General features: G+C 45.6%; 1 protein-coding gene across 1 annotated transcript in view; it reads right to left on the bottom strand.

Annotated features, from left to right (window-relative positions):
• The window catches only part of CSMD2 (CUB and Sushi multiple domains 2), a gene marked incomplete at both ends in the record, with an annotated part of 666,759 nt that overhangs the window by 551,364 nt on the left and 102,620 nt on the right, over positions 1–12,775 (bottom strand). The window contains 1 exon segment of the mRNA XM_082658204.1: positions 348–460. Within this exon segment, the coding sequence (XP_082514330.1) occupies positions 348–460 (113 nt within the window).

The raw sequence follows: 12,775 nt of genomic DNA, 5'->3' as shown, positions 1-12,775 counted from the left end.
CCAAAACCAAGCCAAGGTACCTTATAATACAGTGAAGCCCAAGAGAAAACAGAATTAAAAAAATAAAAACACAACAAAACCCAGTTAAGGGGAGAGAAGAAGATGTTACCAGGCCCTCAAGATAAACGACGGCAGCTCAGCTCTGATTTCAAGTCTCAGTTTCCTGGAAACAACGCAGCAGGGGCAATTTAAGTAACTGAGTTACTGGTTAGTAACCAGCCTTGTTAGGACAGACACAAGCTCTGAATCTGAAGAAGCCCTTCCCGGCAGCTAAGAGCAGCGCAGCCCTGCCTGCGGCTATTACAACCTCACACATACGGCTCCTGAGGCCAGGCCGAGGCACCTACCTTCATAGCTGGCATGGAAGCCCTGTGCGCTGACTGCGTAGTCACTGATGAGGCGTAGAGAGAGGGTGGTGGCCGCGCTGACGACGGTGGCCGGCAGCTGAAAGCCTGTGAGCCTGAAAGACAAAGAGGTGAGATGGAGGGAGGATGACCCCCTTGGGAACTAAACATGCCTTAAGCATTTATTGAGCACCTGCTGGATGCACGGCGCTGATCTAGGCACAGGGAAGGATACGAAAGAAGTTGAACGCCAGGCATATGCAAGGTGTTCAAAGTTAAAGTAATTTCCAGCAAAGGTGATGGAGACCAATCACAGAAATATGGGGGGCTACACCCCCGAAGCCATGGGCTACCCCCGACCTGGAGGCTCGCTCATTTATGGCTCTTCTCTTTCTCCTCCTCCAGTTTCTTCTCCTGATGTATCCAAGCAGGACCCTATGGGGCCTTCCCCAAACAGACTCACCCCACCCCATGTCCTCCACCTGCCTCTTGTCCGTAGAAAACTGTAGCCTCCTAGGCCTTCTCTGAGTTCCAAAGAGTAAATTTAATCAGAGAAGTGAGAAAATGAAGAAAGAAAGGAAAACAGTCAAGATAGACAAAATAATAATAGCTTAGCCATTATACAAAGTCAAGGACCTTTAGTTCCTCCTCAGGGGCTACAGATAATATTCTGAGCCATGTCCTTTGAGCTGTTTTGCAGATGCTGAAAATCCCATCAGGTGAAAGAAGTTAACTGGATGCTGCCCACAGCACGTAGATGCCCAGACCAGCTGGAACCAGAAGGTTGAGGATGTTGACTCCCGATTACCTCACCACCAAACAATCAGAAGGATGTCCACAAGCTGATCACTTACCCCACAACCCCCCTCCCTCACCCTGTCTTTACAAACCTTTCCCTGAAAGCCTTCAGGGAGTTTGGCATTCTAAGCAGTAGCCAACTGGACTCCTTGCTTGGCACCCTGCAATAAACCACAACCTGCTGTCAGTAGATTGCCTTTATTGCGTGTGGACAAGCGGACCCACATTTCGTTCAGTAACACTGACTCTTCCCCTTCTGGCTAAGGTCCTTTGAGGCTCTGGGTAGACTTTGCCACAAATTTACAATGAATAGTCACCAACAGACAATATTTATTCACACACAGAGGAAAATATATCCAACTCTAAGTAGCAGAATGCGGACGCTTCTTGTCATGGACATTATTCTTTAAAAGGAATAGGTCTACTGCTTTTACAGAAATGATAAGTGCTTATTATTTTTAAAAGATGAAACCAAAAAATAAAAACCCAGTACAATCTAGAAATAATTGTTCTTGACAGTTGACATACAAAGAGATGGAAGGATGAGTAGTTCAGATCATATTCAGTGAAATAATTTCATACAAATGGGATCCTATTGTATGTGCTTTTAAAATTAAAATGCTTACATTTTTTCCCTGCGAGTTAAGTAAAGAAAAAGAAACAGGGGTGAAACAAAAGGAATTGTTGAACCTGAAATAATATGTTTTTAGCACAAGAGAGTCATTTTTAAAAGATTCTTCTAATTTTAAAAGGATAAAATAATGAAGCTTTCACTGAACACTTGGGAACATATTTTAGGAAAGGAGTTGTCCTCTGCTGGGTGTCCACACATGGTGGCCCCCACAGGTGACGTGATTGCGCACAAAGGTGGTGGCGGGGTGGCCAGGCTCCTGTCCACCTTTGTCGTTTGTCCCCTATCTGAGGCTTATCTACCGTCCCCCACCCCCGGCAGGGCTCAGGGAGGAATTCAAAGTGTACCTTTACCTCCATTTTTAAATTAAAAAAGAAAAACTGTAAAAAAGATAAAGGGAAAAGTGAAAACTGGGAAGATTATGTATAATATATATGACAGGAAGAGGGTTAGTATTCATAATCTATAAAGAACACTTACAAACCAATATGAAAAAGGTAAACAGGGAAGGAGGAAAAGAGCAAAGGATACATATGAACAGAAACAGAAAGATGTTCCACCTAATGAATATAAAAAATATGAAAACTCAACCCACGAGACTCATTTTTCATCTTTCAGGTTGGCAAATATCCAGAGCTGGCAAAGGTTAGAGAAGACGAAGCCTGGAGTTATCAAAATGATACTGAGGAAATGCCACACATGACACACATACATCTGACAAACCAGATGAAATGGACCAGCTCCTTGAAAAACACAAACTACCATAATGTCCCAATATGAAATAAATCATTTGAAGAGCCGTATAGCTATTAAGGAAATTGAATTCATAATTTAAAAACTCCCCCAAAAGAAATACCCAGGCCCAGAAGGTTTCAATAGAGAATTCTACCAAATGTATAAAGAATTTACACCAATTCTTTACAATCTCTTCCAGAAAACAGAGAAAGAAGGAGCACTTCCAAACTCACTTTATGAGGTATTACCCTGATACCAAAACCAAAGGCAGTACAAATAAAGAAGACTAAAGACCAATATCCCACAGAATATAAATACAAAATGCCTTAACAAAATATTAGCAAAGAGAATTCAGCAAAATAATAATTTTGCTGAATAATTATACACCATATACACCACAAAAATACATACACCACAAAAATAATTATACACCATAACCAAGTGGGGTCTAATTCAAAGGATGCAAGGCTGGTTCAACATTTGAAAATCCATCAGTGTAATTCACTATATTGACAGGCCAAAAGTAGAAAAATCACATGACCATATCAACTGATGCAGAAAAAGCACTTGACAAAATTCAACACTCATCCCTGATTTAAACAAAAAATTTTCACAGACTCACAGACTTAGAGGGTGGGCTTGTGGTTGCCAAGGGGGAAAGGTGAGGGGGAGGGATGAATTGGGAGGTTGGGATTGGCATATACACACTACTATATGTAAAATAGGTAATTAACAAGTACCTACTGTATAGCACAGGGAACTGTACTCAACACTCTGTAATAACCTGTATGGGAAAAGGATCCGAAAAAGAATAAATATATGAATATGTATGAGTAATTCCCTTTCTGTACACCTGAAACTAACACAACATTGTGAATCAACCATACTCCAATGTAAAATAAAAAATAAAACTTTCATAAGACTAGAAGGAAACTTCCTGACTTGATAAAGAGAATCTACAAAAATCCTATAGCTAACCTCACACTTAATGGCGCAAGACCGAATGCTTTTCTCCTAAGACTGAGAACGAGGCAAGGATCTAACAGTCCAATTCGAAAATAGGCAAAAGACATAAAAAGACATTTCACTAAGGGATATGTGGATGGCAAATAAGCACAAGAAAAATGTTCAACATCATTAGCCATTAGGGAAAGGAAAATTAAGACCATTATGAGACATTACTACACACCATTAGAACAGATAAAAATAAAAATAGTGACAACACCAAAGACTGACAACCATACAGAGCAACTGGATCTTTCATATGTTGCTGGTAGAATGTAAAATGGTACCGACATTCTGGAAAATGGACAATTTCTTTTTAAAAAATACTACACACACACTAGTCATACAACTCAGCCATCACACGCCTGGGCATCTGTCCCAGAGAAATGAAAACTGGCGTCCACACAAAAACCTGCACATGACTGTTCAGAGCAGCTTTGCTTGTTTGTTTGTTTGTGGAATAGCCCCACAATGAAAACAACAAAAATGTCCTAAAATAGGTGAATAATTGAACCAACTGCAGTACATCCATGCCATGGAATACTACTCACTAATAAAAACGAATGGACTATCGATACATATAACAACTGGGCTGGATCTCTAGGTTATTATGCTGAGTGAAAAAAAGCGCTTATCTCAAGAGATAATGTAGCAGATGATTCCATTTATATAACATTCTGGAAATGACAGTATTAAAGAGATGGAAAACTGATGAGTGGTTGCCAGGGGTTAGGTTTGGTGAGAGGAAGGGGAGGGGGGTGATGCTAAAGGAGTAACACGAGGGAGAACCTTGTGGTGATGGAACAGTTCTGCATCGTGATTGCACTGGTGGTGACATGAATCCACACGTGATAAAATGACGTAGACGTACACACACACGTCGCACCAACGTCTATTTCCCGGTTTTGATGTTGTACTGTACTTGCATTAGATGTACCCATTGGGGGAATCTGGGAGAAGGGTACATGGGACGTCTCTGTACGATCTTTACAACTTCCTGTGGATCTATAATTATTTCAAAATTAAAAGTTTTGAGAAATCGTACATGTGGCTCACATTATATTTTTATTGGACAGCACTTCGGTCCTCCATGAAATCTGACATAAGCTCGGTCTACCTAGATTGAGCCTTGAGCTGCTGCTTGGTTCTTGGTGGGTCCCTCTGTTCAGCTGCCTCCTGTTCATTTCAACCCCAACAATGTCCCCACCCACCACCAAACACACACACCTGCATCCTTGGCTGGGTCCTTGCTGGAAATGGCTGACCACCAGAACCACAACCCTGGCCCCCAGCCCACCGCTCTCTTGTTCACTGGTTTCCCACCAACTTGCTCGTGCACCAGACATCCTCCTCTACCCCCAGACAGTCATGTATGATAATGCCAGACTGCAGATCCCAGTGGACCCTGATATCAAAATACCAAATTATCCCCAAAGGGCTCAGACCTCTATCTGGAGCTGAACTTCAGGCCCCAACCCCTTTTTGTCTCTACCCCTAAGCGGGCCCAGTTCACAGCAGCTTCAACTTGCCTCTCACCCATGTGCACCAGCATTATGCCTTGGTGCCCTTCCCAGACACCCAACAACATACAGCTTCATGCAGAAGTTTCACACCTCACCAAGGCATGACCGCTTCTCCCCTGAAGTCATCTCTGGAAATGACATTCTTCCCAATGAGTAAAATTTGTTGATTTTATCCCCCTAGCTAGTTCCACGATATTTTTGAGCTGCCATTAAAGCGTCCTAGACCCTAGTTTCCTGGTACTATATTGACACAAGCTACAAAGAGCTAATGTACACTGTCAACAAACAATGACAGCTTTATCACTTGCAATACACGGAGTTGCATCTTACCAGGCATCTTCTCTAACCAGATACGTACCACTGCTCTGCTCTTTCCCAGGCTTGGGAGATAAATTCTAACATGGAGGGTTCCTCAAAGGTGCTAAAGCTGGAGGGGGTGGGCAAGCTTGAGTCTCCCCATCTGGATACTTGAATCACTCCTCTGCCCTGCGGCCTGCTCTTCCCTGACCCACTCCTTATTGCTGAATTGATTTCAGACGAGTTGATGACCCCGCAAGCCAGGAGAAGATAGCACGTTGCATGTCGGAATAAGCAAATTAAAACGTTCAGATTTTCACATCTTTTATCTGACAAGTCTAAATACTATATTGAAAGGAGTGAGGCATTGTTCAATAGTGCAATCCAGACTCATTAGCGAAATGGGGTAAAATGATAGCAGGAAAGGCAAGAGGCTCCTATCGCTGTTGTCTGTCTTGTTGACTCTAAAATGTGCGGAGAACAGCTTTTGCAAACAGATGGCGTGGCCCCAGATGTAAGCTAATACTCTTCTTTCGCTTCACCAAGGCTTCTTGGATTTTCCACTTCCCCAGGAGCCTTTTTTTGGCTTGTCTCCCTGCCCAGAGGAGCCCAGAGTCTTGGAAACGGGTGATGCTCGTGACCCCAAATTTCTCACTGTCGCAGTTCAGAATCCATCAATGGCTTCCAACTGTCCTTACGATTAAAACCAAAATCCCTAAGGAGGCCCGCAAAGCCTGCTTGGCTCCAGCCCCTCCAGTCTTCTTTGGTCAAGGGTGGGGGCAGCAGTCAGCCCGGAGCGCAGGCAATGAGGGGTGTATTTCCTGTGGACAACTTGAAAACAATAGTACAGCAGACGTGACAAGTCTACTTATTATCACCATGAGTCTGCACCCGGAACAGTGTCAGTGATAAAATCCTCTTCCCCGCCTCTCCCACCCTCCTCCTTGATACACTGCTGGTTGCAGTTCCTTCAACTGGCCAAGCCCCCATCCTCAGGGCCTTTGCACACGCTGTTTCCTCTTCAGAACATTTTCTCACATCCCCTCCACCTCTTTGATTAACCCCTTCGCATCATTCAAGTCTCCTCACAAATGTCAACATTATTTTCAGAAAGGTACATTCCTGACCTCCCAGACTAGTCTATTTTGCATTCTTTTTTTTTTTTTTTTTTCTTTTTTATTGCGGTACGCGGGCCTCTCACTGCTGTGGCGTCTACCGTTGTGGAGCACAGGCTCCGGACGCGCAGGCTCAGCGGCCATGGCTCACGGGCCCAGCCGCTCCGCGGCATGTGGGATCTTCCCGGACCGGGGCACGAACCCGTGTCCCCTGCATCGGCAGGCGGACTCTCAACCACTGCGCCACCAGGGAAGCCCCTATTTTGCATTCTTGAAGGTCCCTGTGGAGGCCACTGCTACTCTTCACGTATCTCCAGCTTTCCTTCCAGACACTGGTGCAACGGTCCCTCCCCACCTTTGCTGAGCTCATGCCTGGCTATGGCACTGGCTTTGCCAAGGATGAATAGGTAGCAGCGAAGTGTGCTGTTTCAAGGAGGGAGCCTCGAGGACCCTGGGTTCCTTTCACGAAATTCCCCTCTTCCCTTTTCCTTGCTACGGTGACCCTGGGTCTCTGTCAGCGAGGGTGTCTGAGTGATTTCACTAAGCAGACTACCCCGGCACACCACCTTTGAGCATGTAGTATGGCAAGAAAGAAACTTCTAGTGAGTTAACCCTTGGAGATTTGAGGGTTGTTTGTTACCATGTTTCTAAGTGTAGATTTTTATTATTATTCAGGTGTGGTGAGGGCAACAGATGAGGAGGAATTGCCATTGAAAAGATAGACTGGGGCTTCCCTGGTGGCGCAGTGGTTGAGAGTCCGCCTGCCGATGCAGGGGACACGGGTTCGTGCCCCGGTCCGGGAAGATCCCACATGCCGCGGAGCGGCTGGGCCCGTGAGCCATGGCCGCTGAGCCTGCGCGTCCGGAGCCTGTGCTCCGCAACGGGAGAGGCCACAACAGTGAGAGGCCCGCGTACCGAGAAAAAAAAAAAAAAGAAAGAAAGAAAAGATAGTTTGCCAAAGGTGGGGGAGGGAGCATGCCATGCCACACGGGGAAGCACCCGGGTTGGTCAGGACGTAGAAGGGATGGGAGGAAAATGTGAGCAAGAGCCCTAACTGGGGCTGCAGTAGGGGAAGGAAGGGGTGAGGCAGGGTAAGCAGGCGACTGCCCTTAGTTGTCTGACATCTGACCCTGGGGTGCTTAGGGCAGGGGGATGGTGGCTTAACAGCTAAGAGCTCAGTAAAGGAGGTAGGTGGGCTCTGAATTGGTTGGTTTGCATATAAAAGGCTCACTCCCAGAAGAGCAGTTTGCTGTGTCTTAGAATTGCTAACCCTGAGAGGGGCTGCCTCTCCTGGGTCAGCAAAGTCCCAAGATGTCAAAGCATCAGAAAATATTTGTATTATTTGTGTGATTAACACACAGCCATACACGGCCCATCCTAACAATTACCCTTTTTTTTCATTGCTAGCATTTATCATATTTCCTAATAAGATGTATTTTGGGGTAAATATTTTTATTATTTTTGTGATTATTTTGTTCAGGTCTCCATGAAAGCAGTGGATATGTTTGCTTTCCCCATCCTTGTCCAGTTCATTGCATACAGTAAGTTCCCTACATATGAACAAGTTCCGTTCGGGGAGCGCTTTCGTAAGTCTAATTTGTACGTAAGTCCAACAAGGTTAGCCTAGGTACCCAACTAACACAATCAGCTATATAGTACTGTACTGTAATACGTTTATAATACTTCTCACACAAATAATACATAAAAAACAAACAAACACAAAAAATAAAGCAAACGTTTTTAATCTTACAGTACAGTACCTTGAAAAGTACAGTGGTACAGTACAACAGCTGGCATACAGGGGCATCGGGTGAACAGGCAAGAAGAGTTACTGACTGGAGGAGGGAGAGGAGCTGGGAGATGGTAGAGCTGAAGGATCGTCAGCTATAGGAGACGGAGGGCGAGCTGCAGTTTCACTCACGCCTGATGCTGACGGCACAGGTGCTGGTTCCTTGCTGGATTCAATTATATCTACTCTCCTGAAAAAATGATCCAGTGATGTCTGGGTAGTACCTCTTTTTTTCTTGTCATAGATGGTACAGTACCGCTGGATTGCATTCTGAACGGCTGCTGCAACCTTCATGTACCGTTCAACGTTCAGGCGCTGTGCCTCAAAAACTAACAGTGCCTCCTCAAATAAAGAAAATCCCGTTGCCATTTCCTGCGTCGTGAATCTCTTCGGTTCTTCAGTTACTTCTTCCTCTTGTCTGTCTCCATCCTTTCTCTGGGCCTCCAATTCCTGGCGCTTCTTAGCAGTACCAGCTACATCACCGCTGCTTTTATGCTTGTTTCAGGACATCCTGGGCTTGAAATAAAGACACTTTACTTCTGCACTCTATACAGTACTGTACGGTAAAGTACACAGAAGCGCAGCCACTTGTAGAGGATGCACGCACGTGACAATGTATGCCAGACACGTGAACTAACTTATGTTACTGGACATGCGAATGCACATTCGCGTCTGAAAGTTCATAACTTGAATGTTCGTATGTAGGGGACTTGTATTTATTTTTGAATGAATGAATGGAGGATTATCTGTCATTTCCAGGGTCAGCCACACAGTGTCACAGTTCATCGTGATGCTGCCAGGATAGACAACAGGAGGGGGAGACAGCTGGACATGGTATAAGTAACACTTACTGACTCTGGCCATCTCCCTACACCCACGAAACAGGGTGAGATACAAGGAAAAAGCAGCCTGTTCTGAACATCTCCAGGAAGAAGAGGGGCTTTTAATGGGGCTATCAGGAAGAAGGGACAGAGGGAAGTGGAGGGAGGGTGGAGAGGAAGCAGTGAGCCCAGGTGGGAAGGTGAGACTGCCCCAGGCTCAGAACTGCACCCTCCCTGCTTTGTGGAGACTGAGGAAGGGAGAGACCCTTAGAGGGGAATTGCTCCATGGGGCACCCGGCAAGGCTGGACTGTCCACAAAAGGGCTGGTATGTCCCCAGCCAAGTTTGGCCCAGATGCAGCTGAGTTGGTGCTGCCCACCTACAAGAAGCACTGAGGCCTTGAGCATATCAGCAGTGGCTAGTGTGGCCTGAAGACCAGGGGGACCCTCCTGAAATGCTGAAGTCTGTGAAAGACTTGCTTGGGGGAACCACAACAACGGCTGAAATGAGATTTCTCACCTTCATGAGTGGGGGCTCTAGGTCAAAATTTTTTTAAATGCAATGATATGACACTTTTTCCACCCAAGAGAAGCATTTGCATATTCCTACCTGTAAAAATAAAAGGTAGTCTTCTGACTCCAGGAGACAGTACCCATGTCTGAGAATTCCAAGGCTCTCAGTTGACTGACTACCGTCTTCCCAAGCTGGGGCCTCTGGGCTCTGAGGCACAAGGGTTGGGGTGAGACCTTGAAGGAACCCTGTCAGGTGAGGAACAGTTGAAGGAAGTGGGCATGGAAAGTAAAAGAGAATTGGTAAGGAGAGAACTGTCTTCAAATCCCTGAAAGTCCATGCCTGACACACCAACGTCCTCATGAAATGATGAGCGAGAACCAGGACCGCAAGGACGGAGGTTCTGGGGAAGCAACTTGGGTCCATCAACATACAGAAGAACACGGGCAGTCACACCTGCATGGGGAGGGAACAGGCTGCCTCTCAAGGTCGATCCGATTTTAATTCCTCATTTACTTATTGAGTGCCAACGGGTGTCAGCTGCTGAACCTCAGAGACGGGTCAGAGCCGTGGGCTGAGCTCACCGGGACATGGCTTGTTTCCACTAACCAGAGGACCCATGGGAAAGACCAGAATGAAACCCTTATCTCCACGAACTCTGATCTTAGAGTCCATTAGTACAGTGAAGTGACTCCATTACTGGAGTGTGTGTAAATCCTGATTCTTGATGTCTAGAGAAATAGGAGGATAGGACAGACGGAAGAGTAAGGCTTTATTCGAGCATCTTCCAGGCACATGGCGGCCTTCTGAGATGGGGACAGAACAATGAGTCGTCCCCGCGTGAGTACTGCTGTGGCCGGTGCTCTAGGCCTCAAGTGAAACCAGAGATCTGGTCAGCTCTAAGGGCAAGATGACTGGGAATGACAGAGACAGACCACGCCTTGGGTGATGTGGCTCAAGGCTTTGCCTTTGCCGTACTTGGCCTACCTTTCTGCCTCTGCTCACATCTCTCTCCCCTTTGCTCTCTCCCTGCACCCACATGGGCCTTTACACTTGCCTTGAATGTGTCGTGTTTCTTCCCACCCCAGGGCCTTTTCATACGCTGCCCCCAGGGCTGTGTGCACTGCTCTCTCCCTTAGCCACCCAGGCTGCCACCACCTCACCTATCCATCTCCCACTAGCTTCTGGGGTCTCAGTTTGAATGTTACTTCCTCTGGGAAAGAGTTTGGAAATCCCTGATAAACCTCCTCCAATAACAGAGTATTTCTCCTTTATAATATGCATTCCAATCATAATGAATTGATTTTCTTATCGAATTACTTGTGATGTATCTGTCTTTCCTTCTTGATGGTAAGTCCCTCAAAGGTAAGGATGTTTAACTTCTTCTCTGCATCACTAGCACATATAAAATGGAATATTGTTACGGACTGCATATGTCCCCCCAAAATTCATATGTTGAAATCCAAACTCTCCCCAGAGTTAATGGTACTAGGAAGTGGGGCCTTTGGGAGGTAATTAGGAATCAAAGAGGTCAGGAGGGTGGACCCCTGTTGAATGGGATTAGTGCCCTTACAAGAGTCATGAGAAAGCTTGCTTCCTCTCTCCGCTCTCCATCCACCAGATGAGGATACGATGAGAAGGTGGCAGTCTGTGTGCGACCCGGAAGATAGCTCTCACCAGATCCTCACCGTGCTGGCACCCTGATCTTAGACTTTCAGCACCCAAACATGGGACATAAATCTCTGTGGTTTACAAGCCACCCAGTCTATGGAAATTTTGTTATAGCAGCCCCGAACTGATTAAGACAAATATGTAGAGAATGAATGAATGAATATTCAACCATTAGAGAGTTGACAGAAAACTTGTGCATGGGATGAAGTCCAGGGGGAGAAAGCAGTCACAAGCTTCCAAAAGACAGAAAAAGCCTTGACTGTTGTCCTTTGAAAGGCCGATTTGCCAGGTTGGCCCTTGGCTGGAATCTGGGGTCATGGATTCCCAGAACCATGGGGTCACCATTCCCAGAACCGATAAGAGTGTCCTAAAATATTTGTAGAAACATTATGGTTTATACTGAACACCTGCTTTCCCTCTGAATCTGCAACTTTAGTACAGGCCAGGCAGAGGGTGCCCATGCAACCTGCCACCAAGAAAAACCCTGGGCACTGAGTCTCCAATGAGCTTCCTTGGGTGGTAACATTTCACTTGTCACAGTTCACTGCTGCGGGGAAAGCGCATTCTGTGTGACTCAACTGGGAGAGGACTCTTCGAAGCTTGTGACTGGTTTCTCCCCCCGGACGTCATCCCATGCGCAATTTTCCTTGTTGTTTTGCTCTGTATCCTTTCATTTTAATAAATCATAGCCAGGAGTGCAACTATATGCTGAATCCTGTGAGTCTTCCAGTCAATCATTGAACCTAAGCTAAGAGTGATCTTGGGGACATCCAACACAGAGGGTGACAAATAAACATAACCCAGATTCTTCTGCAAAGTACAAATACTAGATTATTCTCTGAAGGATATTCTAGGTGTTCAGTGGTTAAACAGAAATGGGAAATGCTGGGTTAAACAAAGTGAAGCAAGGATTTTTCGAAAATAAACAAAAAACAAGGTGCTTATGGGAGCTTTTAATAAGCTAACAGCAAACTTCCAAGGCAGGAGTAGATTATATAACAGTTCCCCGACACATCTGATCATAAACACTTTTATTCTTAAAGCAGCATATGGGCCAGTGTTGCATGGAACCCTCTCTAGGAAATGATATGCCCAGAGAAGGCAGGTCACAGCTTGGGCTATCGCTACGTTGGCCAGGAGGCTGCTGACGATCTGGGTGTCAGAAGCCCTGAGACCCATAGTGACACCAAAAAGCTGAAGAGTGCCCCAAGATCTAGAGATCCTTGTAAGACATCCCCATTTCTGAGGGTGACGCATGCATGTCTCTTGCTTACGCTCTTAAAAAGCCCAACAAATATAGAATTATCCAGAAATAAACAGTAATATAGCAAATTGGGCCTTTATTGAGTGGCTCTCATTTAAGGCTCTTAGCACTTCAAACAGTGATATTTAAAAAAGACATGTCAGCTGACCTTGGGAGTAAAGGAGTATATGTAAGCAACATCTGTCACACCGAGAGGCTTGGCAAATGGTGTTCTGCTTTGCCAGCAGCCCTACTCCAGACAGCAGCCACTAGTTAGTTACATAAACCATTAAG

The sequence above is a fragment of the Grampus griseus genome, assembly GCF_964374135.1.
Source record: "Grampus griseus genome assembly, chromosome: 1".
NCBI classification, from domain to species: domain Eukaryota; kingdom Metazoa; phylum Chordata; class Mammalia; order Artiodactyla; family Delphinidae; genus Grampus; species Grampus griseus.
Note: the sequence above shows the minus strand (reverse complement) of the source record. Positions and strands in the feature narration are given on the sequence as shown.